Source organism: Ailuropoda melanoleuca, chromosome 16 (assembly GCF_002007445.2).
Source record: "Ailuropoda melanoleuca isolate Jingjing chromosome 16, ASM200744v2, whole genome shotgun sequence".
In the NCBI taxonomy this organism is placed as follows: Eukaryota; Metazoa; Chordata; class Mammalia; order Carnivora; family Ursidae; genus Ailuropoda; species Ailuropoda melanoleuca.
Window position 1 is genome coordinate 83,144,619 of NC_048233.1, and position 27,400 is coordinate 83,172,018.

Here is a 27,400-nt window from a genome sequence, read left to right on the forward strand (position 1 = left end):
GTGACTTTCCTAGTTTGAACAGAGCTGCTTTCCTCCAGATGGGGGGGACACTCCAGGTGGTGGTGGGCCCCTGGCCCGCTCCTCCCTTGCTTCCTGTGCTCCCCGGGAACAAAGGTGGGGCCACAAACTGGAGCCCTGGCTGCGTGGTGGCAAGTGTGCTTCCTGCACCCAGAGCCAGCCCGCCCTGGGGAGGGGCCGAGCCCGCCCTGCTCATGATAAGGCTGTGTCTGAAGAAAGCTCCAAAGAGAAAGCGAAGGGGGAAGAAAGCACTCGCTGAGCTGCAGGTGTTTAGACTGGGGCCAGGAGTGGCTGACACTCCCACCCCCCCCCCNCCCCGTACCTGCAGCCCCCCAGCCTTTACAGGCAAGGTAAGCTGGGGTGGCGGCTGAAAGCCCAACCACCCTTTCCCTCCCCCTCCTGCAGCCCCTCAGCCCCTCTACCTTTCTCTATGCGGCACCCTGGACTTTTCACCACCCTAGAGAGGCCTTGGCTGGCTTGGGATGTCTGGATCCGAGCTTCAGGCCAGGATTGAGAGTATTTTCTGACTTGCGTCCCCCACCATTTCCAGGGTGGGGAGCTGCCGATGCAGGCTTAGGGCTGAGATGTGGGCTGGGGAAGCAGATGGAGGTTGTGCCAGGCTCTGGCCTCCAGCCGGGTGATCTTGAGTGAGCCCATTTCTTACTCTTACTGGGCCTCGGTCTTCCTGTCTGTAAGATGGGAGTGGGTAACAGCGCCGTGCGCTAAACCACCATAATGGTGAGAGTCTGGCGTTTGCCTGAATAACTCCGCGCCCATGTCTTGCCCCTGCCGTTGACATACCGGCCCACACGCGTGCTCTCTGCTCTCCTGCCTGTCCAGGGCACCACGGGGCCACTTCTGCTTGAACGTGGGCCCCTGCAAGGCCCCAGCACCCTGCCCACTCCGCCTCCTTCCCACCCTCTGCAGAGCCGCCGCAGCCATGGCGGGGATGAAGACGGCCACCGGGGACTATATCGACTCGTCCTGGGAGCTGCGGGTGTTCGTGGGAGAGGACGACCCGGAGGCCGAGTCCGTCACCCTCCGGGTCACGGGGGAGTCGCACATCGGCGGGGTGCTCCTGAAGATCGTGGAGGAGATTAGTAAGTGCCCCTGCCGCCCCCGCTGCTGACCTCAGCACCACGGGGCGGCTGTAACTGGGTCCATGGGCGCTTCCGGGCCACCCGACCAGGCAGCGCTCGATAACCCCGCCACAGTGACTCAGGCACCAGCTTAATCATTTGGTTCCAAAAAAGACATTTCCCCAACTTCCCCTCCCTCCCGCAATCTTCCCTCCCTTCCTCCCGCTCCAGCTCACTCTGCGAAGCCCCCAAGGAGCAGACCCAGCCACGGCCTGTTCACCCACTTCTGGGGGCAGGGGGGTCTTGCCTGGGCCACGGCGGAGTCTACGATCCAGGTCTCAGGGGAGACCGGGGACCTGGGGCCAACTCCCATACCCTCTCTCCGGGGCGGAAGCCCTCCGCAGGCTGGTGACGGGCCTAGCCTGGGTGGGAAGGCCCTGCCCCCACAGGAAGTTACAGCAGAACAGCCTGTGGTATCAGGCGTGGAGAAGAGCAGGGCTAGTGACATGGGGGCTCCTCATCCCCGTTCCCTGCTGGTGGTGGGGGCTGCCCCTTCCTGGGAGGGCAGCAGACACACCCGGACAGGCAGAGCCGGAAGGCAGGCCCACGATCATTTCAGCCCCTGGGTCCTGGGTCCTGGGCCACCCGTGGGCAGGTAGGGGTGGGGAGGCTTCCTCAGACGCAGCCAAGCCAGCACGTGCAGCCTGGGACGCAGGTTGACTGGCTTGTGGACGCGCGGGGCCCCGGGACAGCCCAGCCACAGGGCTGAGGTCGTGAAGGAACTTCCAACAAGCAGGGCCCAAGGAGGCCGTGAAAGCAGAAGTGGGAAACAGAGGGTCCCTCAGGAGACTGGGCGTCAGGCCAAGCTGCAGACAGGCCTGGGCTGAGCCAGGGCAGAGGGGGTGAAGAGACGGGGCCCCGAGGGAAGACCTGGTTGGCACCAGGGCAGGGCACACAAGCCATGCAAGGGGCCAAAATAAGGAGTCAGTCAGTCAGTCAGTCAGACAGAGCTGACCCTCCAGCTGCTTCTGGGTCCCCCGAGGGGTAAGTCCCTTCAGCTCCTGTCCCCTGCAATGGGGACACTGTCCCCACCCTTCCTAATCCTGCTCATTCCTGAGTATATCAGACGTCAGCTGAGGCTCAGTCAAGCCAGACCCCATGCCACGCCAGCCCCTGCCTTGCTGGAGTATGGCCAGGCGGGTGAGACGGACCCTCCAGCTCCCAGCACGGGGCCGAATGCCAGCCTCAGCACAGGGTGGAGGGGGAGAGAGCACAGGGCCTGGAGCCAGAGGGGCTGCACACCACTGGGACGGGGAGACTCCCTAGGAGAGTCCTGAGGGGGGCCGCATCACGGGGGGCAAGGCGTGATGTTGGAGCTCAGGCGTGTTCTGCACTGGGACCCCCAGGCCGGGGAGAACAAGAAAAGAGGCTGGGGCGGCTGCCGTTAGGAGTGTAGACTACTAGAGGTGGACGGCGGCCACCAAAGCATTTTCAGCTCACATCTAGACAAGCCCCTCAGGTAGGGGTGGGCTAGAGGCAGGGAGACAAGTCCTCCTACGGCGGGCAGTGAGGACGGACAGGAGAGTGGGTACTGGAAGCGAGACTGGCATTGGTGAAACGTGGTGGCTAAAAGTGGAAGGGATAATGCTCGGGCCTGGCAAGGAAGCCCTGTCACCCAGCCCCAGATGCTGCATGGGAAAGGAGGGAGAAGAGCCTCTGTCCCGTGCCAGGCAGAGGGAGTATCACAAGTGCCTTAGGGGCTGGGAGTAGGAGTTACAGCATTTCGGTCCCAGAGGCAGGCACGTGGCCTGGTGAACATGTTCCTGGAGTGACTGAAGCCGGTGGACATGTCATTTAGCTCCTGGCTTGTGGGTTTCTGGCCCGGGGCCCACAGCAGGGCCTGTCCTGAGGTATGGTGTGTTTGGCCATGGAAGCAGGAAGGTGAGGCTGTAGACTAGGCAGGACCCCTGGGTAGAGGCCAGGGGGGAGGAGGAGAGGGGTCTGAACCGGGGAAGGACAGAGGCAGGCCAGGACAAGGGCCCAAGGAGGACAAAACAAGAGCCAAAGGTCAAGAGGAGATGGGGAGTGGGCGCCACAAAGCCAGAACAGAGCGAGGGCAGCGGCTGCAAGGACTCTGAGAGGCCGGACAGATCGGACAGATCGGACAGATCGGAGAATCTCTTGCATTTGGCAGCTCTGGTGACGTTAGGGAGGGAGGAGGGGGGAGGGCAGCAGGAGTGCGGGTGGAGATGGGGACAGACCACTAGCTGGGAACGGCTTTGCACACTCTAGAGGGCTGCGTCCAGCCTTTGTCTTTGTGCTCACCACACACCAGCTCGCGCTCCTGGACGGAGACGTGTCCTCTGTCACGCTAGCTGCAGGACGAGTGACGTGTTTGTGTTTCGGACTGAGTCCTCGCTCCGTGTGTTAATGTGCCTGCAGAGCATATCACAGACCCTGGAGCGGGTCTGCTTCCGTGTCCACGGGGTGGGGATGATGACCGCTCACATCTCACCAGCTACAAAACTGAGGCCCAGAGGGCTGAAGGCCTTGGCCAAGGGCACAGAACGTGTAACTGAGAAACGTTCCTGGAGGGCCTGCTGTGCCGGGCACAGCCCCAGGGCCCTGGCAGAGCCTCCGCCTCCCAGGCTCCCAAGAAAGCCAGCCAGAGGCCAGTCAGCCAGGAATCACGGGCGGTGCTGTGCGGGGCAGCCCAGTGGGCCAGAGTGTGGGAGGTGGAGACACAAAGATCAGGCCCCCGGCTTCTGGGTGGGAGGGCTCCCCTGGGAAGTGGCGCCGCCACTGAGCCCCGCAGAATGAGCAGGGTTTGCCCGCAAGGAGCCCTTCAGCCGTGACCTCCGTCCTGCCCGGAGCCCGCCCTGGCCTTGGCTTGTGCTCAGCCCCGGGGCCGGGCCCTCTGGGGCTGACGGGCCTCCTGCTTCCCCGGGGCCCCACAGAACGCAAGCAGGACTGGTCGGACCACGCCATTTGGTGGGAACAGAAAAGACAATGGCTGCTGCAGACGCACTGGACGCTGGACAAGTACGGCCTCCTGGCCGACGCCCGCCTCTTCTTCGGGCCCCAGCACCGGCCCATCATCCTGCGGCTGCCGAACCGCCGGGCCCTGCGCCTGCGAGCCAGCTTCTCCCAGCCCCTCTTCCAGGCCGTGGCCGCCATCTGCCGCCTCCTCAGTGAGTCCCCTGCGGGGCCCGCTCTCCCACCCCGGCGACGGCGACGGGCCTGCCAGAGGGCCAGCCCCCCGCATTACCAGCCCAGCTGTTGTTACAGGGTCCTTGCGGTCCTGTCCCCTGTCCGGCCTGCAGGGCAGTGAACTGCCCCAGAGTACCCGGGAGCGGGGTGGGGAGGTTCCGGGGCAGGACCCCGGCCCCGGCTGAGGTCCCAGCTCCCCCCAGGTATCCGGCACCCTGAGGAGCTGTCTCTGCTCCGGGCTCCTGAGAAGAAGGAGAAGAAGAAGAAGGAGAAGGAGCCGGAAGAGGAGTTGTTTGACTTGACCAAGGTCGTCCTGGCTGGGGGTGAGCACAGGCTGGGCAGGCTGGGGGCTGGGCGCTGGCAGCGGGGGGCCTCCCACCCCCACCCCCACCCCGAGGCCAGGGCTGGGGGCTGGGCCCGTCTAGCCCCGTCCTTCATTCCAGGCGTGGCACCTGCACTGTTCCGGGGGATGCCAGCCCACTTCTCAGACAGCGCCCAGACTGAGGCCTGCTATCACATGCTGAGCCGGCCGCAGCCCCCGCCGGACCCCCTCTTGCTCCAGCGCCTGCCTCGGCCCAGCAGCCTGCTGGACAAGACCCAGCTCCACAGCAGGTGCGCCGCCTGCCGGGTCTGCAGCCCGGGGCCCTGTCCCCTTGGGTCTGGGCTCCCACTGCCAGGGCCCACATCCTCCCCTGTACCCTTGCCCCAAATCTATACGTCCTGTTTCCAGGCCTTTCTTATATGTGTGCTTGCCCCTGATCAAGCCCCCTGCCCAGACCCCTGCCCCGCCCCAGCCCCGTAGCTGCCTCAGCCCTGACCCCTGCCCGTGCTGTGGCCCAGGTGGCTGGACTCCTCGCGGTGCCTCATGCAGCAGGGGATCAAGGCCGGGGACATGCTCTGGCTGCGCTTTAAGTACTACAGTTTCTTCGACCTGGATCCCAAGGTGGGCTGGGCCAGGGGACGGTGGGGGGTGGGGTCTGGGTCAGTGAGTCAGGGGGACTTAGGGTCAGGGGTCCGGGCTCGGGGAACGTGAGAGTCCAGCAGGGCATCTGTCCATCCATCCATGGCCTCATCCGCACTCCTGTGTCTCAACTCCGCCACTGTCAGGGCGGTGTAGACGGTGGTGGTGGGTGCCCCTAGGGAACCTGCTCAGGTGGGCGATGCCTGGCACCTGGACTCAGAGAAGGCTTCCTGGAAGGGGTGACACTGGGATCTGCAGGTTTGGGGTGGGCGAGGGACAGGCTTTGCAGGCAGGGGCTGCGTGCATCTCTCCCTCCCCGCCTGCCGTCCCTACTGGTGATCGGCCATCGGTGGGCTCCGTGCAACCCTCTCAGATGCCGTCAGGACCCCACAGGCGCTCCCTCACCTGTGACACCTTTTCTCTCCCCCCTTACTGCAAAACTTCTAAATGCCGTTGTTTACCGAATCTTTGGCGTCTAGTGTCCTTGCTTCCCAGAGTCCTGCCCCCTGTTTCCAGGTCTTTCCTGTGGATACTCCGGGACTCCCTCTCTCTCCTCAGCCAGATCTATCCTGGCCTCTTCTGTCCCCATCCATACACAGGAAGTGCACCTCCCACAGTGACCACACCCAACATGCTCTCTGTCCCCTGCTCCCTTCCCTCCTGCTTCTTACTAGGCCTCTTGTGACCCCCATGAACTGGGGGTGGGGTGTCTCCAGACACCCTGTCCAGGCTCCCCTCTCTTCCTCCTGTCTCCACAGCCTCTGGGGGTTGACAAACCCAGAATGCCCTCCCCAGCTATCCTTATCCCCTTGCCTGTTAGAGCTCCCAAGCGTGTAATCTCTAGCGCAGACCTTCTCCCCTAAGCTCTAGATTCGAGTGTCCAGGTGGCCCGGCTCCACTCACGGACCTAACAGCATCTCAGACTTCTGCCTGAACCGGAAGTCGTGATTCCCAGCCTGCCAAGCACATCTTCCCACCTTCCATGAATTCATTGCAAAAGCTTTCATGGCTTCGTTGCTTAGGCCATTCTGGATCCTTCCCTTTCCCTCCCACCTCAGCCATCTTTGTGTCCTGTTCAGAATCCCTTGAACTAAAATCCCAAACCACCTGTTCTCTGTCTTTTCATCTGTCCATCTGTCCGGTGGTCAGCCCGTGTCATGTTGGTTTGCGCACTCCTTCTAATGCACCTCTCTGCTCTCTTGGCCTCTCCAAGCTCCACACCACATCTGGAATGAGCAGACACGAGGTCAAGTCACTCCTACGGCTGCCTGTGGCCCCAGTTGCCCAGCCCCCAGGCCCCTGCCTGATCTGGTCCCTATCCGCCTGTCTGTCACCGCTCCTTCCCTTCCTCTCCTGGGGACTTTGTTCCCTTCCCCAGCTCTTCCTGCCATACTTTGGATTGAGTGGTTTTCATGATTCCATTTTCTCTCCTTTATATTAGTTTATTAGCTATACTTAAAAAAAAATGTTTTGGGTGGTTGCTGAGGGGCTCTAGGATACACAAGGCTATCACCATTCGGTGAGAAACTTACTATAGGACATTTGCATTTCCCCTCTGGCCTCACATTCCTCTCATCACACACTTCAGTTCTGCAGGTGTCAAAGCCCTCAAGACACTGTCATTCTTGTTGCTGTCATTATTCTCATCACCGCTGTATTGAGAAATCATTCATGTACCATATCACCTGCCCATTTAAATGGACAACCGAGTGGTTTTTAGTACATTCACAGAGTTGGGCAATCATCAGCACCATCAGTGTGAAAACATTTCATCACCCTGAAAAGAATATCATACCCCTCACCCGCCCAGCCCCAGACAACTCCCAAGCTCCTTTCTGTCTCTATAGATTTTGCCCATCCTGGACATTTCCTATAAATGGGATCATACAGGATGTGGCTTTTTGTGGCTGGTTTCTTGCCCTTGGCATCATGTTTTCACGTTTTAGCATGTCTCAGTGTTTCATTCCTTTTTACTGCCAAGTAGGATATCACTGTAGGGCTATCCCACATTTTATTGATCCGTTCAGCAATTAATGGACATTTGGTCCCCCCCACACACATGCTGGCTATTATGAAGAAGGCTGCCATGAATAGTCATGTACAAGTTTTTGAGGGGTCATATCTTTTCATTTCTCTTGGTGTAGACCTAGGAATAGAATTGTTGAATCATTATCGCTCTTACTTTGACTTTAACCCGTCAATCATTTTTTTGTGGAACTTTTTGTTTTGAGATAATTGGAGATTCCCAGGAAGTTGTAAGAAATAACACACACAGAGCGCCTGGCTCCCTCAGTTGGTAGCGGCTCTCACGCTCACCATTTCCTGTGCTATTCCCGTGTATGGAGCCGCGCGTTTCTAGCTGGTCTCATTTTCTGTCTGCCTGAAGGACTTCCTTTAACATTTCTTGTGGTGCTGATCTACCGGTGATGATTCTTTCAGCTTTCGTATGTCTGAATAAGTCAGTATTTTGCTTTTGATTTTTAAAGATGTTTTAACTCGGTGTAGAATTCTTGGGTGACAGTTTTGTTTCTGATGGTACTTTGTTTATTTCTTATTTTTAAGATTTTATTTATTTATTTGAGTGAGAGCACAAGCAAGGAAACAGTAGGTAGAGGGCGAGGGAGAAGCAGGCTCCCCACTTAGCAGGGAGCCCGACGCCGGGCTCGATCCCAGGACCCTGGGATCACGACCCAAGCCAAAGTCAAATGCTTAACCGACTGAGCCACCCTGGGCCCCTATCACTGGTTTTAAACAGTGTGATTATCACATGCCTTGGTTCCCTTCGGGTTTTTCATGCTTGGAGTTCAGTGAGATTCATGAATCTGTGAGTTGATAGTTTGCAACAAATTTGGAAAATTTGAGGTCATTATTTTTTCTGTTTTTTTTTCTCTCTCCCTTGATGGGATTCTTATTACATTAATTATTAGACTGCTTAGCATCGTCCCACGGCCCACTGATGCTCTGTTCAGTTTTTTTTTAGGTGGTTTTTCCAGTCTTATTTTTCTATGTTGCATTTTGAGTAGGTCTCTTGCTCTATCTTCAAGTTTACTAATCTTTCTTCTGCCAATGTCGAATCTGCCATGGATTTCATGCCTACAAGTTTACTTGTGACCTTTTTGTAGTTTCCACGATTCTCCTTGAAATGTTCCTGTCTCTCGACCTCCTTGAACACACCTGATGTATTTGTAGTAACTCTTCCTGCTTTTATCTACTAATTCTATCACCTGTGTCATTTCTGGATCTGTTTCTGTAGACTCCTCATTATGAGTTGTATTTTTCTGCTTGTTTTCATGCCTGGTCATTTTTCCCCCTTTTTGGGGGGGGGATGTTTTATTTTGCCAGGTATTTTTGTTTGTTTGTTTTTTCTGCTTTTAAGATTTTATTTATTTATTTGAGAGAGAAGGAAAGAGAGAAAGAACACAAGCGAGGTGAGGAGCAGAGGGAGAAGCAGGCTCCCCATTGAGTAGGGAGCCCGATGCGGAGCTTGATCCTGGGACTCCGAATGATGACCTGAGCTGAAGGCAGATGCTTAACTGACTGAGCCACCCAGGTGCCCCTTATTGTTTTTTTCTTTCTTTCTTTCTTTCTTTTTTTTAAAGATTTTATTTATTTATTTGATAGAGAGAGACAGCCAGCGAGAGAGGGAACACAAGCAGGGGGAGTGAGAGAGGAAGAAGCAGGCTTCCAGTGGAGGAGCCTAATGTGGGGCTTGATCCCAGAACGCTGGGATCACGCCCTGAGCCGAAGGCAGATGCTTAACGACTGAGCCACCCAGGCGCCCCTTGTTTTTTTCTTTTTCTTTTTCTTTTTTTCTTTTTGTGCCTAATCATTTTTTATTTCATGCCAGACAGACACTACAAATTCTATGTTCTTGGGTGCTAGACTTTTTTTTTTTGTAGTCCTTTAAGTATTTTTAAACCTTGTTTATGGATGAAGTTAAACTACTGAGAGACAGTTTGATCCTTCCAAGGCTTGCCTTGAATGTTAATTAGGCAGGACAAAAGCATCCTCTAATCTAGGGCTAATTTCCCCCATTACTGAGGCAATTGCCTTCAGAGAACTCTATCTAATGCATCATGCATCATGACACTTCTCTAATCTGGCTTTTGGGAGTGTGAACTATTTCCACCCTTCGGTGAGCTCTGGTAAATGTTCCATCTGCTCCTTTCAAGTTTTTTTGTTTTGTTTTGTTTTTGTTTTGTTTTTTATCAGCCTTGAGTAGTTTCCTTACACACATACACTGATCAGTGCTTAGCTAAAGATTCAAGAGGAGCCCTCTGCTGATCTCTAGAGCTTTCTGTGCAGCTCTCTCCTCTGTAAGACTCTGTCCTGTGAATTCTAACTGCCTTGGTCTCACCAAAAGCTCAACTACATTTCTTCAACTTGGGGACTATGCTGGACTCTGTTTGAGGTCTCCCTCCCTGTGCAACTCTCTCTGGGCAACAAACTGGGGCAATCAGGATTCACCATGTTTGTTTCCATTCTGTCAGGGATCACTGTTCTCTGGGGTCTCTTGTCCAATATCTAAAAACCACTGGGTCTTTGTTGCTCTCTTTGTTTTTATTTTTTTTTATTTTTTTAATTTTTTTATTTTTTTAAAGATTTTATTTATTTGACAGAGATAGAGACAGCCAGCGAGAGAGGGAACACAAGCAGGGGGAGTGGGAGAGGAAGAAGCAGGTCACAGAAGAGGAGCCTGATGTGGGGCTCGATCCCATCACGAGGATCACGCCCTGAGCCGAAGGCAGACGCTTAACCGCTGTGCCACCCAGGCGCCCCTGTTTTTATTTTTTTTAAAGATGTTATTTTTAAGTAATTTCTGCACCCAATGTGGGGCTTGAACTTATAACCGCGAGATCAAGAGTTGTATGCTGTACCAACTGAGCCAGCCAATTGCCTCTGTTCTCTTTCTTTTCAAAATGAAAATTTAAAAACAAAATTTTCTTTTTTTTAATATTCTTTAAGTTTATGTTTATTTATTTAAGTAATCTCTACACCCAAGATGGGGCTCTAACTTATGACCCCAAAGTCAAGAGTCACATGCTCTTCTGACTGAGCCAGCCAGGCACCCCCCGCCAAAATTTTCTTATAGTTCAAAATTGCTAGATTTTATTTACTTATTTTTCTACTAATTATGCACAATTTTCTATTAATTGTGCACAAACTGAGCCTCATGTTGGAGCCAGAGATTACTTAACTAAATAAATAAAAACACAAACAGATAGTCTTTTGGGGGTCTCTCTTGTAAGATACTCTCTCTGGGGCTATGGCTTCTCCTTTGGGGTCTTCAGAGTGATCAAGTGGGAAGTTCCATAGCCAAGCCCCTCCAACATTGCAGCCCGATCACAATACTCCTTTCAAACCGGTGGATTGCTTTAGGATAGCAGTCAGTGTTATCTTTTTCATGGAACCATAGACCCACCACACAACTGTTGTCCTTGAACTGCTCTTCCTTATTTCCCGGAATCCCTCTATTGGACTTCTTGGCTCCTGAATGTCATGTGTTCCTCTGTTGACTAACTCCTTCATTTGGATGAAACATATATTTCAATAGCTTCCCCTAAAATGCTAAACGATTTGAAATCCTGCGTGTCTGAAAAGGTCACTGTTCTACCCTCACTCACATGATAGTTTGGCTAGGTATAGAATTCTAGGTTGGAAATATTTTCCTGCCAAATCTGAAGCCACCTTCCCATTGTCCTCTAGATCCCAGTGGTTCCATTGAGGAATCTGATGCCATTTTGTTTTCAATCCTTCCATGTAAGACCCTTTTATTTATTTTTTTGGAGAGGGAGGAAAAATACCAGAAGGTTTTAGTCTTCTCCTTATCTCATGATGCTTTAAAATCTCTCAATAATATGTCCTAGTATGGATCTCTCTTCATTGATTGGCCTGCACACTTGCTGAGCCCTTTCAGATGAGGAAATTGAGTCTTTCAGTTCTGGAGAAATGCTGTAAACAATCTCCTTAATCATTTCCTCCCCACCACTTTACTGCTCCTTTCTTCTGGAACTCAGTAGATATTAGACCCCCTAGATGACTTCTTCAAAGAAAAAACATAGACATTTATCTTGTCTTTCTCATGTCTTTTTTTTTTTTAAGATTTTTTATTTTTAAGTAATCTCTACACCCAATGTGGGGCTCAGACTCACATTCCCAAGGTCAAGGGTCGCATGCTCCACCGACTGAGCCAGCCAGGTGCCCCTCATCTTTCTCATTTCTAAGTTTGTTGTCTTTTCGTTTTACTTTCTGGAGAGGACTTTGACTTCTATTTCAAGTGATCTACTGAATTTTTAATTTCCGCAACTGTATATATTTTTTTAAGTTCTAAGAGCTCTTATTTTCTGAGTGTTCCTTTGTAAGGTTGTTTCTTTGTTTGTTAGTATAACATACATTTTGAAAAATGTACAGATGTATCCAACACATCAAGCAGCAGGATTTCACCAGCCCCCAGAAGCCCCTTTCGTACACCCTCCAGTCAGTATCTCCCTTGGGGGAGGCACTAATGTTAATTCTAACAGCACAGATAGTTTAGCCTGTGTTTGAAATCTACATAAATGAAATCACACAGTCTGTACTCTTCTGTGTCTGGCTTTTTTCACTCAGCATTATGCTTGTGTGATTCATCCATATTGCATACAGTTGTAGCTTATTCTTGCTCACTGGTGTGTGACATACCATAACTAATTTTCCATTCTACTGTTGATGAGCATTGCACAGTTTCCAGATTGGGACTATTATGAATAAAGATGCTATGAACATTCCAGTAATGTCTTTCAGTGAACGTATCTACACATTTCTGTAGGGTCTGTGTCCAGAGGTGGGATTGCTGGATTATAGGGCAGCTTTGGCTGAACTGTAGCAGCTATCTGCTTTCCAAAGTGGTTGTACCAAGTTACACCCCCCCATCAGCAGTGTCCAAAAATTGTATTTTTTCCAAAAGTTGGTACTTGGTGTTTCCTATCATTTCCGTGGTAGCCATTCTGGTAGGTGTGCAATGGTATCTTGTATGGTTTCTTGTTTATTTGGGTTTTTTAAAAAACAGCTTTACTTAGGGGCACCTGGGTGGCTCATTTGGTTAAGTACCTGCCTTCAGCTCAGGTCATGATCCCAGGGATCGCAGGGCCCTGGGATTGAACCCTACCTTGGGCTCCCTGCTCAGTGGGGAGTCTGCTTCTCCCTCTCCCACTGCCGCTCCCCCTGCTTGTGCTCTCTCTCTCTCTGTCAAATAAATAAATAAATAAATAAATAAAATCTTTAAAAAAACCCAGCTTTACTTGGATATAACTTACATACCATAAAAATCACTCATCATAAGCATTCCTTTTGATTATTTTCAGTAAATTTATACAGTTGGGGGCAGCCATCACCGCAATCAAGTTTTAGAACATTTCATCACCCCAGAAGGTTCTCTAGTGCCCATTTGCAATCATTCCTCCTCCCACACTTAACCGCAGACAATCACTGATGTGCTTTTTATGTGGCCTTCACATTTCCCTGACGACTAATCAGGTGAGCCCTTTTTCATATGGCTACTAGCCATTTGGATATCATCTTTTGTGAAGTTTCTGCTCGATTTCTTTGCCAGTTTTTAATATTGAGTTGCTTGTCTTTTGTATTGCTTTTTAGAAGTTCTTCATATATTCTGTATATGGATAGTACTTTGTTGGATAAATATATTGCGATTACAGTTTCCCACCCTGTGCTTCACCTTTTCATTCTCTTAATGGTTTATTTTGATGAAAAGTTGTTCCTAATTTTAATATAATCTGACTTCTATTTTAAAATATTTTTCTTTTATGATGAATATCTTTTGTGTCCTGTTTAAAAAATCTTTCTTATTCCAAGATCACAAAGATGTAGTCCCATTTTTCTCTAAAAGCTTTATTTCTATAACTTTCATGTTTAGATCTGCAATCCAGCTGGAGTTGGTATTTGTATGTGGTGTGAGGTAGGGGTACAAAACAATTTTTTTCTTTAAATGGGTATCCAACAGACCCAGTATCATTTATTGAAAACAGCATCCTTTCCCCAGTGACTACGGGGTCACTTTTGTCGTAAGTCAGGTGAACATAAATGCATGGGGGTCTCTCTGACTCTCTGGTTCTATTTGTCAATTTGTCTCTCTCTATCAAAGCCACGCAACCTTAATTACTATACCTTTATCATTATGTTCTTTTTAAACACAGCATTCCGTTCTTGTTTTACGAATGCAGCATTTTGTCTCCCTAAGGATTTTTGGTTGAAGTTTTCTTCCTCTCCCTACTGTCTTTGTTTCCTCCAAGCTTTCTTTTCTGTTTGTTTTGGTCTCTGTAGTTGCTGCCGCAGCTGTCCTTACACTGGGGTAATCCCTGTCTGCCCTTTCATATTGAGAGGCAAGGCTCCAGGAGACCACTGAAAACCCTGAGCGGTAGAATAGGGCTTAGCACTTTGGGGGCTTCCTGGGGGTGCTGGGGTAGGCTTGTCGCTCTTTGTGGGGGTTTTCTCTTTGGCTCATCAGTTTCTCAGCAGCGAATCCTCTGATCTCCCAACTGGGAATAGAAGGCTGTCAAAGTCTTGGGTGACAAGTGGGGAAGGGCTGGGGGTGTTCCACCTTTCAGAACGTCAGCCTTCTCTCAGTTCACCTGTTTTGAGCACAATGCGCCCCTCACCCAGCTGTGCCTAGAGTACCAAATGCAGGGGTTCCTCTGACTCACCATCTCCAGAGAGTAAATCTCTGGCTTCTGCCAGGTGCCTGTCTCTCACTTGGCTGCAAGGAGTGGGGGACACCTGTTCCTTTTATACACCTTCTATAGTCCTCATTTCAGTCCACCCTCACCTCTCAGCCAGAGGATCCGGAACCTGTCCAGGGGCCACCACACGCACTGGATGCCTTTGTCCAGATCGTTGTTCTTTTTGCTGTTTGTTTCCTGTCTATTTTCAAAACTCATTCATGCCTTTACTGCAGAATGAGAGAGGGGAAATGGCAAGACATCCCAACTCTCGCTCACTGTAACTCAGTTCCTGTTATGTTCCTGCTTTCCATCTGCCAAAATGTTGTCAGCATCCCTCACCTGCGGTAGTTCCTGATCTCTTCTTTGTCCTTTTGGGTTTACCCTTTTTGTGCCTTTGCTATCAATGTTGGTGGGTTTCAGAGGGAGCCTGGGCTTGGTCTTCCGTGGGTAACTGGGATCCCCCTTTGAGCTTTGCACTCCCTGTTCCTTTTCTCTGGAATGTTCTTCCTATCACTCTTCCCTTTAGTGGCCCGTTGCCATCCTTCAGGTCTCAGGGCAGTCTGTCACCTCCTCAAGGAAGACTTCCTGGAATGCTTCATGTGGAGTAGTTCCTGCACCCCAGTTCCATGCTCTCTCATCACAATCATCCTTGGGGTGTCCTTGCCTGAGGGTGTGAGTGAATGGCCCCATGGAAGCTATTTCCTTTATATATTGCTTTTATCTCAATCTTGAATCACCTTAATTATTGATTGACTGGTTTACTCAGTTCCCCTTCTGCCCCCACAGGCACACAGTAGACATACAGTCAACATTTGCCTGGGCAGGCCATAGGCTGCCGTTGGGGTCTGCTGCCCAGGTGGGGCTGCGAGCTGAGCTTGCCACTGAGCAAAAGCAGGGCCGGCAGGTGCACAGGGAGCTCAGGACAGTTGGCACCTGACCAAACCAGCCTCCCCTGCCCCTGCTGCAGACAGACCCAGTGCGGCTGACCCAGTTGTATGAGCAGGCTCGGTGGGACCTGCTGCTGGAGGAGACCGACTGCACTGAGGAGGAGATGATGGTGTTTGCAGCCCTGCAGGTGTCCAGCGGGCGGGGGGATCCGGGGGGTAGGGCGCAGGCTGGGCCCAGGGCAGGGAGGGTCTTCCAAGGTGGGGCCCCATCTCTGGGAGGCCCCACTTGGGCCACTGTGGGCTACTGGGCTGCCCACTCAGCCATCCCTGGCCACGTGCCCCACCCAGTACCACATCAACAAGCTGTCCCAGAGCGGGGAGGCGGGCGAAACCACTGGCACCGACCCAGGGCTGGACGACCTAGACGCGGCCCTGAACAACCTGGAGGTGAAGTTGGAGGGGTCGGCATCCACAGACGTGCTGGTGAGGAGCGGCTCTGGTGAGGGGTGGCTCTGGTGAGGGGTTGGGGTCAGGGTCAAGTGTGGGGACCTGGTCCCCCTCTGACTCCTCTTCTCTGCAGGACAACCTCACCACCATCCCAGAACTCAAGGACCATCTCCGGATCTTCCGGTGAGTTTAGGCCCAGCGTTGGCGGCCCCGCTGGAAGGGCCCCAATGCGGAGAGAGACCCAGGAGGGAGGGAGGCGGCCTGTCGCAACCCTCCTGCCTCACACTCAGGCCCCGGAAGCTCACCCTAAAGGGGTACCGCCAGCACTGGGTGGTGTTCAAGGAGACCAACCTGTCCTACTACAAGAGCCAGGATGAGGCCCCGGGGGACCCCATTCAGCAGCTCAACCTCAAGGGTGAGTGAGGGTGGCCTGGCCAGGGCAGGGACAAGGGCAGGAGCGGGCTGGGGGCCCACCTGGCCCACCCCCACCTGCGGGCGGGGGAGGTAAAGGCTGTCCCCTCAGATTCCTCCTGGGGGCAGGAGAAGACACCCTGTGTGCTGAGGCATTGTGCTGGGCTGGCACACGCCCAGGGACCTCTCAGGCAGGCCCCCCCCAGCCTCCTACCCGCCGCTTTGTCTCCCTCTAGGCTGCGAGGTGGTCCCCGACGTCAACGTCTCAGGCCAGAAGTTCTGCATCAAACTCCTAGTACCCTCCCCTGAGGGCATGAGCGAGATCCACCTGCGATGCCAGGACGTAAGTCAGGGCCAGGCCGAGACTGGAGCGGGGCCGGGGCCGGGCCGGGGCTGACCGGAGCCTCCTCCTCACCCCGCAGGAGAACCAGTACGCCCACTGGATGGCCGGCTGCCGACTGGCGTCCAAGGGCCGCACCATGGCGGACAGCAGCTATGCCAGCGAAGTGCAGGCCATTCTGGCCTTCCTCAGCCTGCAGCGGACAGGTGGTGGGGGCTCAGGCAACCACCCCCAGGGCCCTGACGCCTCTGCCGAGGGCCTCAACCCCTACGGCCTTGTTGCCCCCCGCTTCCAGCGAAAGTTCAAGGCCAAGCAGGTGCCAGAGGAAGTGGGTGGTGGGAAGGACCACCGCGTTTACCTGGCCACCCTTGGGCCCTGGATCTCCTCAGAGCCTTCCTTTAGAAAGCCCCGTGCTCACTCATTCCTTCTCCTACCCTTGTCCCTGGGACGGAGCATGCTGGTCCCCACCCTCTGGGAGGGGTCACGGGGCCGCTGCCACACCCATCTCGGGGCCTGGCTCAGCGGCTAGCTGCTGCAGGGCCCCACCCCCGCTCCCACAGCATCCTGTTTCCCTGGTGGGGACAGGCAGGGCATCTCAGGGGCTTTGGTGGCCCCTCACCGGTGTGGTCCCGCAGCTCACCCCACGGATCCTGGAAGCCCACCAGAACGTGGCCCAACTTTCTCTGTCCGAGGCCCAGCTGCGCTTCATCCAGGCCTGGCAGTCCCTGCCCGACTTTGGCATCTCCTACGTCGTGGTCAGGTGCGGGCCCCACCCCAGCCCGTCCTGCCCTCCCCTCCCCGGAGGCCCACTGTGGCACCCTGAGCCTTCCTGCCTGTTCTCTGTGGGCGCCCTATGGGGGCCCCGCCATCCTGTGCCCCTGCAGCGAGCACCAGAGCAAGAGATTAGGCCCGGAGGGCGGGAGCCCCAGCTCCCCTCCCGGCTCGGCTAGGGACCGTCCCTCTGCCCATTTCCCAAGCCTGCGAAGACAGGGCCGGGCAACATGATGATAACAAAAAAATGTTGTCATGGAAAGGCACACAGTTTGCCTGATGCTGCCAAGTGCTATTGTAATGGTTTTATCAGCGAACCCTCATTTTCCAGATGAGGGGCCTGAGGCCCAGAGAAGCTAGCGGACAGGTGCTCGGCTTGGCCAAGCTCTGCACCAGGCTCTCCGGGCGGGCTCTGGCTCACATTCTCTCCCGCCCTGGGCACTAGGTTCAAGGGCAGCAGGAAGGATGAGATCCTGGGCATCGCCAATAACAGGCTGATCCGCATCGACTTGGCCGTGGGTGACGTGGTCAAGACCTGGCGCTTCAGCAACATGCGCCAGTGGAACGTTAACTGGGACATCCAGCAGGTGAGCCGGGGCGGGGGGAGGGGGCGCTCCAGGGGCAGGGCCGGGCCCAGCCAGGGCAGGACCAGGGCTGCTCTCCTATCCCGCCCCCACCAGCCCCTCTGACTGCCCGCTCCGCAGGTGGCCATCGAGTTCCACGAGCACATCAACGTGGCTTTCAGCTGCGTGTCGGCCAGCTGCCGCATTGTGCACGAATACATCGGGGGCTACATTTTCCTGTCGACGCGGGAGCGGGCCCGCGGGGAAGAGCTGGATGAGGACCTCTTCCTACAGCTCACAGGAGGCCATGAGGCCTTCTGAGGCCTGTCTTGTCGCCCCCACTTTGCTCACTACCTGCTATGGCCACTCCTCAGCCCACACCCTCTCCAGACAGGCACCGAGCTGGGCACATTCACCTGCTGTCACTGGCTTTGTGCCGCAGGGACCTAACCGGGCCAGACTCCGCCATCCCCCAGGCTAGGGAGGGTGGGTTATGAGCTGTACAATGCCTGCCCTTCCCTTGTCCGAGTGGCCAGGACCGGCACCGCTGACCTAGCTGGGGTCCCTGAGCACACGAGGAAGACTGGCTGTAGCCACGGGATGATGATAATTCATGGTTTCAAACTGGAGCTTCTTTTTTGTTATCTTTTTACATTTTTTTTAAATAAATATTTTATTGTTGGATCATCCTTCTTCCTCTGGAGCTGTGCTTGGGGCCACTCTGACACTCTGTCTCTTCATTACCAACCAAGGAGAGAGCCTTTCCTGAGATAGAAGAGGTGAGGGAAAGGGAGACAGAAGTCAGCCTGGGGCTGGGAGCTGGGAGGGAGGAGAGGGCAGAGGGCACAGGCTCCAGGCACCACGAACAGGAGGGGGGGGGTGGTTCTCACGGGTAGGGAGCAGCTGCAGGGCCTCCTTGAAGTACTTGGGAAGCAGGAAGCCATCAGCATTCCCTGGAGTCAGGATCACTCCGTTGGCAGAGCGGAAGAAGGGGATGCCATCTGCAGACAAAGCCAGATTTGGGACTTCTGCCCTCTCTGAAGCCCTAGGGCAGTCCGTGCTGTGTCCGGGCTCACCTGCCAGGGCCCGGGGCCCGTCGATGAACACGGCCACTTCGCAATTTGGCCGCATGCCTGTGGAGACAACTGGAGCTGGGGCCTGGGGCATTTGGGGTTGCAGTCATCAAACCTGGGCAGGCTCAGTGGGAGGTTCTGGGCTCAGGGGCAGGGATGGGGTTACTGCAGCATGCAGAGCATGGAGTGGCCTTGGACAAGAGAAGCTATGATCCTTGGAGAGGGACCTGGTAAGGACAGCTGGGGAGGACGACTGACCACTGATGACACCAGGGTCCCCAGGCAGTCCTGGGGCCAGGTGGATATGTGTCCTTCCCCGGCTTGACAGGCCCTTGAGCAGGATGGATGGCCAGTGCTGCCAGAATGTGCCATGGACGAGCCTCAGGGGAAGGGCCTGTGGGGTCTCCAGGGGCATCAGCTCCAACTCAGGTACCTGGGATGGGTGGGGGGAATGGACAGCAGTGAGACCCCCCCTCGCGGGCACGGGTCCCACCTGGCTTTCCCACTTGTCCCCTTAGCTCCCACCTGCAGGGAGTGACCCTGATTGGCCCGGATGAGAGGGCCAGTGCCGGGGTCGCCCGGCTGCAGGGCAAACCGCTGCTTCCCGTTGGTGTCCACCACGCGCTGCACGTCTTCGGCCGAGAAGCTGCGGAACTGGGGCAGCTGCAGGAGGGCACCCAGGGGCACGAAGCCATCTGCGGGCAGGCGGGGCGCTCAGGAGTTGAACTGTTCTGGCCTGGGCCAGAGTTTACAGCGGGAGCCACAGGCAACCAGAACGGAGCCTGGGCTTGGGGGGGAGGGGGGTCACAGAGGTTTATCCGTGAGAGTCTCCCCTTTCTGGGCCTCCATTTCCTCAACTTACAGGGGAATAGGATCTGCCTCAGGGAGGGTCACAAAGATAAAGTGCCCCTTTTTTAGCACAGTACCCTGCCCAGAACGGACAGTCAGTAAACACCAGCTATCTCAATAGCCCCCAGTACCCACTCTTGGGTATGTCTATCGGGTCGCCAGGCCCGGCCTCCCAGTTTGCTCTAACAGGATACTGGGCCTCGGGGCTCCCTGCACATGGAGGGGACGGGCCCTCTGTGCTGTCCCCATAGGGCCATGGGGTAGGGCAGTCACAGATAGGCTCACACTGCTCCCTCACCTCCAACCACTCACCTCAGTCTTCAAGACTCTCACTTACCAGCCCTCATGGGAAGCCCCAGCTTCAGGGCCCCGTGCCGCAGGGCATAGGACAGAGCCTTGGACAGTTGCACATCTCGGTCCTGTAAGAGCCCAGAGGTGGCCCCTGATCCACTCTCACCCCACCAGCATATTCTGGGGAGCCAGGGCATCAAGTCCTCCTCCTTTACGTTCCCACTAAGAAAGTGGGGGTGAGGGTGGGGTGGGCGCACCTGTTCCCGGGGTCTGTGAGCCCTTCTAGCCCTGGGTCCTGTGGTTTCCTGCCTCCTTCCTCCAGGGGAGTTCATGGCTAAGACCTGCGAAGAACAGTGATATGTGGGTACTGTTAAGGACCCTCTCATGCCCCCGTCCTGCCCAGCAAGGCACAAAGCCTCAGGGTGTGAAAGCCGGGAGGGGGTTATTCTGCTCATTAAATTCACTTTCCACCCCCAACTCCCTGATGCAGACAGGGAAACCGAGGCCAGCAAGCAAGAGCTGCCCAAGGTCACACCGCGTCCGCCACGGATCCCACGGAAGCCGAGTCCCCGCGCTCCAGGCTCGCGGGGCTGCCCCGCAAAGCGGGCCTCGGGAAGCGGCCCGGCGTTCGGGCTGACGGGGCGGAAGCGTCAGGGCCGGGCAGGACAGACAGAGTGACGAGGCGGGAAACAGACCGGCGGGCTCACCGACTCGCCGGCTTCGCAGCGGACCCCGCGGGCCTCGGCGCACGGACCGGCCAATGAGAAGCGGGGGAAGAAGGGGACGGGCACTTCCGCTTCGGGAAAAGGGGCGGAGCCCGCGGGCCGCGCAGGCCGGTGAGTGCCGGCTGGAGGTTTGAGCTTCCGCATCCTGCAAGAGGTCCCGGCGCCCCAGGGGTTGGTGGCAGGACCCTGGGTTTGGGAGAAATGGGCACCTTAAGGGGTGACTGGACTCAGGACCTCTGGGTGGTAGAGATGCGCGGGAGTCCCAGGGATGTCTGGCAGCAGGAATGTCGGGGCTCTTGCCGGATTGACTCTACTGCCCAGGGAGTGGTCAGGGGGTACAGAAGGGCTGGGGGTACCCTAAGGGGGTCTGTGGCAGAGGCGGCCGGCTGCTGGGCCCGAGGGCCGCTGTGGCGCTCTCGGGGTGACAGGCGGCTGTGTCCTCCCCCAGAGCTGCCCTGTCCAGATCATGGACCCCGAAGTGTCCCTGCTGCTGCAGTGCCCCCCAGGTGGGCTGCCAGAGGAGCAGGTGCGGGCTGAGCTGAGCCCAGACCATGACCGCCGCCCCCTGCCAGGAGGGGACGAGGCCATCGCTGCCATCTGGGAGAGTCGGCTACAGGCTCAGCCCTGGCTCTTTGACGCCCCCAAGTTCCGCCTGCACTCAGTCATCCTGGCACCCGCTGACTCACAGGGGCCACAACTGCTCCTGCGCCTGGGCCTTACTTCCTACCGAGACTTCCTGGGCACTAACTGGGCCAGCTCAGCTGCCTGGCTGCGACAGCAGGGGGCCACTGACTGGGGTGACAAGCAAGCCTACCTGGCAGACCCCCTGGGGGTTGGCGCCACACTGACCACTGCAGATAACTTCCTTGTCTTCCTGCGTCGCTCTCGGCAGGTGGCCGAGGCACCTGGGCTGGTAGATGTGCCTGGTGGGCACCCTGAGCCTCAGGTGAGATGCCACCCTGGGTGCAAAGGCACAAAGACTCAGCTTTGTTTTCCTCATCCCTTAAGATGGAGGGGGCTGGTGCTTCTCTGAAAGACTGCTCAGGACAGCACCTCAGCCTCCCCACCGACCCCCGTTTCAGACCTGTGGGAAGCTAGGGGATGATGGGGGGTGGGAGGGTGGGGAATGGAGGACTAGCTGGATCTCTGGTCGTCCATCTGGAAATGGCAGGCCTGGGTCAAGGGATCACTAAGATTCTTACTCTGTGCCTAACCAGGCCCTCAGGGCCAGCAAATATGGGGGGAGGCAGGGTGGGAAGAAGTGGGGAACAGGGGCTGAGCCTGACCTCTCCCAGGCCGTGTGCCCTGGTGACAGCCCCCTGCACAAGGACCTCCCTGGGGAGCTGGTGGTGCATGAGCTCTTCTCCAGTGTCCTCCAGGAGATCTGTGATGAGGTGAGTGCAGGGTGGCCCAGACAGGTGGGCAAGAAGGGAGGGGGTAGAACATGCCAGAATTCTACAGGTGTGGACTGGCAGGAGGGCCTGCAGGCATCTGGCATTGGGGGAAGAGCTTGGCTTTGCAGTTAGCCCAAGTGGAGTGGAATTCGAGCCCTCATATCTGTGTGCCTCAAGCTCTTCCTTTTTAAAATGGGAATGATAGGAGTGCTTGGGTGGTTCAGTTGGTTAAGCATCCACCTTGGGCTCAGGTCATGATCCCAGGGTCCTGGGATTGAGCCCTGTGTTGGGCTCCCTGCTCATTGCGGAGTCTGCTTCTCCCTCTGTCCCTCCCCCACACTTGTGTTCTCTCTCTCTCAAATAAAATCTTAAAATTAAAAAAAAAAAACTAAAAAAACACAAACAAACATGGGAACAATAAATGTCTTGCCTACTCCCCTCCCTTCCTGTGTGTTGAAAAGAAGAGTAAATGAGAGTCCCAGTTACTACGGACTTCCCTTGGGTGACCCTGAGCAAAATGTTCGGTCTCTTGGGTTCTGCTTTCCCATCTGTAATACGAACATGCCCAAGATCTGACATTTTGTTATTCTGGGAACTTGAACTACGAACTGTAAAATGCTGTACAAGGGGGGCGCCTGGGTGGCACAGCGGTTAAGCATCTGCCTTCGGCTCAGGGCGTGATCCCGGCGTTATGGGATCGAGCCCCACATCAGGCTCCTCCGCTATGAGCCTGCTTCTTCCTCTCCCACTCCCCCTGCTTGTGTTCCCTCTCTCGCTGGCTGTCTCTATCTCTGACAAATAAATAAATAAAATCTTTAAAAAAAAAAAAAAATGCTGTACAAGGATAATGTTCTTCATTGAGAGGGGCAGGGATGTGGACAGTGGGCACTGACAGGTGGGCCCTCTGTCCCAGGTGAATGTGCCACTGTCCACCCTGAGCCAGCCACTGCTTTTGGGCATTGCCTGCAATGAGACCAGTGCCGGCCGCGCCAGTGCCGAGTTCTACGTCCAGTGAGTGAGCTCTGGGGTACAGGGTTCCTGGGTCTTGGGGTAGGTGGGTGCTTGAGGGGAATGGCTGAGGCAGCTGGGGTTCCCGTAGGACCCTCCAGGGACTGGGCACTCCCCAAGCCACTCTCCTATCCTTTTCCAGGTGCAGCCTGACTTCTGAGCAGGTGAGGAAGTACTACATGAGTGGGGGAGCTGAGGCCCACGAATCCACGGGAATCATCTTTGTGGAGACACAGGTGTGAAGTGGCAAAGTGTATCTTGTTTGGACAAGGAGCTGGTGTTGGGCTTTGCATAGGCCGGGTGATGCATGTCTGTCTCCCTGGGGCTGGGTCGGATGGGGCTGCTGATTCTTTTAGAGCTTTCCTCCAGAGCCACAGGGCCTCTTTGGGGATGCCTTCAGTCCAAGAGAGAGTCAGGAACCTCTTCAGCCTCCTTAACATCTCCTTAGGGACAGTGAAGTGCCGAGGGTTCTGAGGCTTAGGACCACTGGGCGCAGCTCCCCCAAGAGACCCGAAGGCTGGATGTTGGGGGTCTTACTTTCTCTCCACAGAGAGTACGGAGGTTGCAGGAGACCGAAATGTGGGCTGAGCTCTGCCCCTCGGCTAAAGGCGCTGTCTTTCTCTACAACCAAGTACAGGGAAGTCCCACCTGAGTCGCCCTAGGGCCCCCAATCCTAGCGCAACTTGGAAGACAATAAAGGACTTTATTCTTGGATTCCATCGGCATCTGCTGTTTCTGTGAGACAGAGGTGGGCCGCTGGGAGAGACCTGGGTGGGTGAGACACAGGACGAGTGTCTTGGGAAACAACAACAACAACCCAGCCTCGGTTTTCCCATCTGCAAAGTGGGATGAGGACAGAGCCCCCCTGCCAGGCTGTGGTGAGGGTCCGGGCCTCCTATGGGGTGGAAGCTGCTTTATGAAAGATGTCTCGCTGCACAGCAAACTAACAGCCGTGTTCCCGGCAGAGAGCGACGAAAGCTGGGTCGAAAGCCGCAATGAGGGCGGGCAGCATCCCTCCTGCTTCGCGGATGGGCGCCAGGAGCCCTTCCGCGGGTCCGCGGGCCTCAACCTAGTTAGGCGGGCCCGAGGCGCCAAAAACCAATGGGTGTGTGGGGTGTGGCCTTCGACGCACGTCCGGACCTTCCGGCTCGGTGGGCGTGGTCTGGGCGGCTAAGCCAATGAGAATGTGGGGGCGGGGCCTGAATAGGTGCTGGAGCTGGCGGCCGCGGAATCCGTGAGCGCAGCGGAGGCGGGGCTTGGCGGGCCCCTCCTTCCCCCGCACCCAAGCTCCCAGGGTCGGGAGGGGGGTCTCGGTGTCCGGGACTGCTTGTCTCGGACACCGAGACCACTGTGGGGAGGGGCCCTGGACGCCCGGGTCAGAGGCAGGGGCAGGTCCAGGACACTGGGGTCTGGTCCCGAGTAAAGGAGGCCCCACCGCCCCCTGGGTTCCCCAAGGCAGCTTCAGTTTGCCTTCGCAAGTAAACGGGGCCAGGCCCTTCCCTTTGGCCCCGGAGTGTTTGAAGTGTGGTCCTATTCTGGTCCTAATGCACTCCTCTTCGTGGCCTCCTTTCAAACGCCGCCTGTCTGTCGCCATGCTGTCCCTGTTCCTGTGCCGGTTGTGGCCCCGCAGCCCTCCCACCCGGCTCTTCTCAGCGGCCACCGGGCAGCGGTGAGTCGGGAGCGGGGGACAGGCCCCCCCCCCAACAATCAGTGGGTTTTCCTTGAGGAGGGCCTGCCCAGCTCCAGGCCTGGACGTAGATACTACCATAGTTGTGATCTCTCTATTCTGTCAGGTGCCTTACAGGCTGTTTCAGGTAACCCTCGCCTTCACGACGGAGGACACAAGATCAAAGGTTAAGGGATGGCCCCCAAGATCATACAGCAAGTTAGGTGGCAAAAGTGGAATTTGAGTCCAAGCCAAACTCAGTGCTCTTTTCACGACTGTAGTGGTCGTCAAGCATCACTGTGCAACTCACTGGAGGGGTGGGGGGGGGTGGCTTACAAAAACGCAAATTCCTAGGCCCTGTTCTGGAGATTCTGATCTGCAGGCATGAAGTGGGGTTCACGAATCTGTTTTTGCTTTTTTTTAAAAAAAAAAAAAGCTTCCGGGGTGTTTCTGACACAAGGGGTCTGAGGGCTACACATTGAGATGTTCTGATCTGCACCATACCTGAAACACTCAAAAAGGGAGGAGGGATGATTTGGAGATGGATCTCCCTTGGCCACCGACCTCAGCTTCCTCACCTCCTGGTTTCTTTTCTTTTTTCTTTTCTTTTTCCTCCTGGTTTCTGAGTTGAGGAGTGTGGTCCAGGGGGGTTGGGAGGAATATCCTCTGTGTTTCCATAGCCCCTGCAGTTTCTGGCTTATCTCCACAGGTCTGGCCCCAGGAACTACTATGAACTGTTAGGGGTGCATCCTGGTGCCAGCACTGAAGAAGTTAAGCGAGCTTTCTTCTCCAAGTCCAAAGAGGTACCAGTGGTCCTAGGTGGGGAGGAAGGAGGGTCAGTCTGAGCCAGATAGGGTACATTACAGATTCCCAGGAGTGGAGTTGAGTGGCTCATTCTGGATGGTGCCACATTCCCTTGGCATGTATAGAGAGGGCAGAGGCCTGTCCAGTTGGGAGGAAAGGTTGGGGGCAGGAGCCAGGGCTTCTGTGGGGTGGGCTGGACTTGGCTCTTTTGACCTGCCCACTCTTGAGAAAGCCTGGACTTGGGCATACAGCGAGAGCCAGGCAGCAGGTGGGGCGGGCTTGAACAAGGGGAGGGGGCAGGAGTCTGTGGTTCCTGACTCTTCGGCCTTCTAGAGGGGTGTGCAGCCCTGAGATTAAGGGTTCCTGTCCAGCCAGGGCCTCTGAGAGTGATTTGAGCCTTTGTGGGTGGACGTTATTGGGATGGGTTCTATGAAGGGCCATGGAAAAAGAGCTGAAGAGAGTCCTGCCCCACCCCAGCTGCACCCTGACCGGGACCCTGGGAATCCAGCCCTGCATAGCCGCTTTGTGGAGCTGAGCGAAGCGTACCAAGTGCTCAGCCGAGAGCACAGCCGCCGCGGCTATGACCGCCAGCTCTGCTCATCAGCTCCTCCCAAGTCTCCAGGAGCCACAGCGCATCCCGGGTCTGCTCACGCAGCACGCAGGTACAGTCATCCTGCCCTGGCTTGCCCCACCCCCCACGTCTCCTGGGGAGCCTCATCCCCCCACTTCCTTTCTTCCCCCTCCCAGCAGCTCCTGGGAACCTCCCAATGCACAGTACTGGGCCCAGTTTCATGGTGTGAGGCCTCAGGGACCGGAGTTGAGGCAGCAGCAGCACAAACACAACCAGCGGGTGCTGGGGTACTGCGTCCTGATCATGCTGGCGGGCATGGGCCTGCACTATGTGGCCTTCAGGTGATCTCTGACCCCCCTGGGGTGATGGGGGGGGAGGGGAAGCCCACTGTGGTCAGCCACACATCCACCTGTGGGGCCTGCACTTTTGTGTCTCTCAGGCTAAGAATGGCATGAAGTAGGTCTCCTGAGCGTCTCCTTACTTGGCAGGGGCAGCTCTGCATTCACTAAAGGCTAATGTCATTTTCCGTTTTTTTGGTATTTGAATGTAAATCTTGGGTGCTGCTGCCAGGGCTTGCTGGAGCCACCGAAGAGCAGGCCCAAGAAGGAAATATGTTGTAATTGGGCCTCACCGGCAACTATCCTCGCTTGTTGGGCAATCGGCTATCTCCCTGCCACCCTTTTACGCATGCCATGGATACCGAGGCTCCACAACAAAGCTGCCCAAGGACTGGTGCCCACAGCTAACAGGCTGCCGAGCTCAGTGATGGAGATGGATACCCTTGCTAGTCTCTGGCGAGGAGGAACACCCCGATGTTCAGAGCTGCCATTGCCGCCTTCCACAGAGCAGCCAGGGACCTGGGTCACCAGCGGAAGCTGGAAAAGCCCAGGCCGCTCTGGGCCCCTCTCCCCGCCTAGCGCAGGCAGTTAGGCAGAGGTCCTCACAGATGTAAAGCTGTGAGACCCTAGAGTGGCATGGTTGGCGTGGGATGGATTTGGGGGACCGCAGGGATTGGGGTTAATTGCAACCCCCTTGCAGGAAGCTGGAGCAGATGCACCGGAGCTTCATGGATGAAAAGGATCGCATCATTACAGCCATCTACAATGACACACGGGCTCGCGCCAGGTCTGTCCCTGCGTTGTCCTGCCCTCCCTTCACTGTCCCGGCACCACCCTCCGGGATCCTCCGTCCTGACCGCCCAGGTGCTCTCTCCTGCAGGGCCAACAGAGCGAGGCTCCAGGAGAATCTGCAGAGGCGGCAGCTGCAGCCACCACCTGGAGACCCAGGGATCCCGACTCCGGACACAGGCACCCGCCCATGAGCGGCTCACTTGGATGGGGGCTGCCCTGTGTTCCCTCCTTGCTACCCCGCGGGTCTTCCCACTCCCCAAAACGCGTGCAATAAAGTGCTTCTCAGAGCTCGTGCCCGGCTCCTTGCTTTAGGCCCAGCGCCCCCCCTCCCGGGCCTCGCCGGGAGACGGCACCCCGCCCTCCGGGTCCTGGCGGCTGCGACCCGAGAGCCCGGCCCCCTGGGCGGTGCGTCCCCTTTCCCCTGCTGCGGCGGGCGGGGGGTGTGTGGAGGGGGCGGGCCCCGGCGGCGGCCTTCGCCCCCCCTCCCC

At 55.9% G+C, this 27,400-nt stretch overlaps 4 protein-coding genes across 14 annotated transcripts; 3 read left to right on the forward strand and 1 right to left on the reverse strand.

Moving 5' to 3' along the window:
* The first annotated feature begins 207 nt into the window (after positions 1–207).
* On the forward strand, positions 208–18,089 carry FERMT3 (fermitin family member 3). The gene is made up of 15 exons (XM_034646583.1): positions 208–368; positions 946–1,118; positions 4,055–4,288; positions 4,511–4,630; positions 4,751–4,919; positions 5,148–5,250; positions 14,950–15,057; positions 15,218–15,352; positions 15,450–15,499; positions 15,607–15,731; positions 15,964–16,070; positions 16,150–16,383; positions 16,703–16,827; positions 17,284–17,425; positions 17,543–18,089. The coding sequence occupies exons 2-15, from the start codon at positions 959–961 to the stop codon at positions 17,720–17,722; spliced, it is 1,992 nt and encodes a 663-aa protein (XP_034502474.1). The 5' UTR covers positions 208–368; positions 946–958; the 3' UTR covers positions 17,723–18,089.
* TRPT1 (tRNA phosphotransferase 1) lies at positions 18,033–20,426 on the reverse strand. 4 transcript variants are annotated; one of them, XM_011221630.3, is made up of 8 exons: positions 20,322–20,426; positions 19,872–19,955; positions 19,661–19,742; positions 19,000–19,169; positions 18,733–18,907; positions 18,478–18,534; positions 18,292–18,402; positions 18,033–18,166 (listed from the first exon to the last, which is right to left on the reverse strand). In XM_011221630.3, the coding sequence occupies exons 2-8, from the start codon at positions 19,944–19,946 to the stop codon at positions 18,075–18,077; spliced, it is 762 nt and encodes a 253-aa protein (XP_011219932.1). In that variant the 5' UTR covers positions 19,947–19,955; positions 20,322–20,426; the 3' UTR covers positions 18,033–18,074. The 4 variants fall into 4 exon arrangements, with proteins under 4 accessions (XP_011219932.1, XP_019652494.1, XP_002916717.2 ...); XM_019796935.2 differs by having other exon boundaries at positions 20,310–20,356; XM_002916671.4 differs by lacking the exon at positions 20,322–20,426 and adding an exon at positions 20,150–20,283.
* NUDT22 (nudix hydrolase 22) lies at positions 20,292–23,458 on the forward strand. Of its 4 annotated transcripts, none has more exons than XM_011221631.3 (6): positions 20,292–20,510; positions 20,788–21,285; positions 21,635–21,733; positions 22,647–22,744; positions 22,884–22,977; positions 23,292–23,458. In XM_011221631.3, the coding sequence occupies exons 2-6, from the start codon at positions 20,806–20,808 to the stop codon at positions 23,391–23,393; spliced, it is 873 nt and encodes a 290-aa protein (XP_011219933.1). In that variant the 5' UTR covers positions 20,292–20,510; positions 20,788–20,805; the 3' UTR covers positions 23,394–23,458. The 4 variants fall into 4 exon arrangements, with proteins under 4 accessions (XP_011219933.1, XP_011219934.1, XP_019652492.1 ...); XM_011221632.3 differs by having other exon boundaries at positions 20,292–20,450; XM_034646586.1 differs by having other exon boundaries at positions 20,440–20,493.
* A 476-nt stretch (positions 23,459–23,934) lies between these two features.
* DNAJC4 (DnaJ heat shock protein family (Hsp40) member C4) lies at positions 23,935–27,202 on the forward strand. 5 transcript variants are annotated; one of them, XM_034646587.1, is made up of 6 exons: positions 23,940–24,410; positions 25,117–25,210; positions 25,647–25,873; positions 25,959–26,123; positions 26,821–26,907; positions 27,001–27,202. In XM_034646587.1, exons 1-6 carry the CDS (start codon positions 24,286–24,288, stop codon positions 27,101–27,103), a joined length of 801 nt encoding a protein of 266 aa, XP_034502478.1. In that variant the 5' UTR covers positions 23,940–24,285; the 3' UTR covers positions 27,104–27,202. The 5 variants fall into 5 exon arrangements, with proteins under 5 accessions (XP_034502480.1, XP_034502478.1, XP_034502479.1 ...); XM_034646588.1 differs by having other exon boundaries at positions 23,941–24,410; positions 25,962–26,123; XM_019796931.2 differs by having other exon boundaries at positions 23,946–24,410; positions 25,689–25,873.
* Positions 27,203–27,400: the final 198 nt, after the last annotated feature.

Bases quoted from the DNA above. Each gene is read 5' to 3' on its own strand.
- DNAJC4 (XM_034646587.1), top strand. From the start codon at position 24,286: ATGCACTCCTCTTCGTGGCCTCCTTTCAAACGCCGCCTGTCTGTCGCC. The intron at 24,411-25,116 runs GTGAGTCGGGAG...TTATCTCCACAG, and splicing joins TCAGCGGCCACCGGGCAGCG to GTCTGGCCCCAGGAACTACT. The intron at 25,874-25,958 runs GTACAGTCATCC...TCCCCCTCCCAG, and splicing joins TCTGCTCACGCAGCACGCAG to CAGCTCCTGGGAACCTCCCA.
- FERMT3 (XM_034646583.1), top strand. From the start codon at position 959: ATGGCGGGGATGAAGACGGCCACCGGGGACTATATCGACTCGTCCTGG. The intron at 5,251-14,949 runs GTGGGCTGGGCC...CCCCTGCTGCAG, and splicing joins TCTTCGACCTGGATCCCAAG to ACAGACCCAGTGCGGCTGAC. The intron at 16,071-16,149 runs GTAAGTCAGGGC...CTCACCCCGCAG, and splicing joins TCCACCTGCGATGCCAGGAC to GAGAACCAGTACGCCCACTG.
- NUDT22 (XM_011221631.3), top strand. From the start codon at position 20,806: ATGGACCCCGAAGTGTCCCTGCTGCTGCAGTGCCCCCCAGGTGGGCTG. The intron at 21,286-21,634 runs GTGAGATGCCAC...GACCTCTCCCAG, and splicing joins GTGGGCACCCTGAGCCTCAG to GCCGTGTGCCCTGGTGACAG. The intron at 22,978-23,291 runs GTGTGAAGTGGC...TTCTCTCCACAG, and splicing joins TCATCTTTGTGGAGACACAG to AGAGTACGGAGGTTGCAGGA.
- TRPT1 (XM_034646585.1), bottom strand. From the start codon at position 20,069: ATGAGCAGAATAACCCCCTCCCGGCTTTCACACCCTGAGGCTTTGTGC. The intron at 19,743-19,871 runs GTGCGCCCACCC...GGGCTCTTACAG, and splicing joins CTCACAGACCCCGGGAACAG to GACCGAGATGTGCAACTGTC. The intron at 19,170-19,660 runs GTAAGTGAGAGT...GCCTGCCCGCAG, and splicing joins GGGGCTTCCCATGAGGGCTG to ATGGCTTCGTGCCCCTGGGT.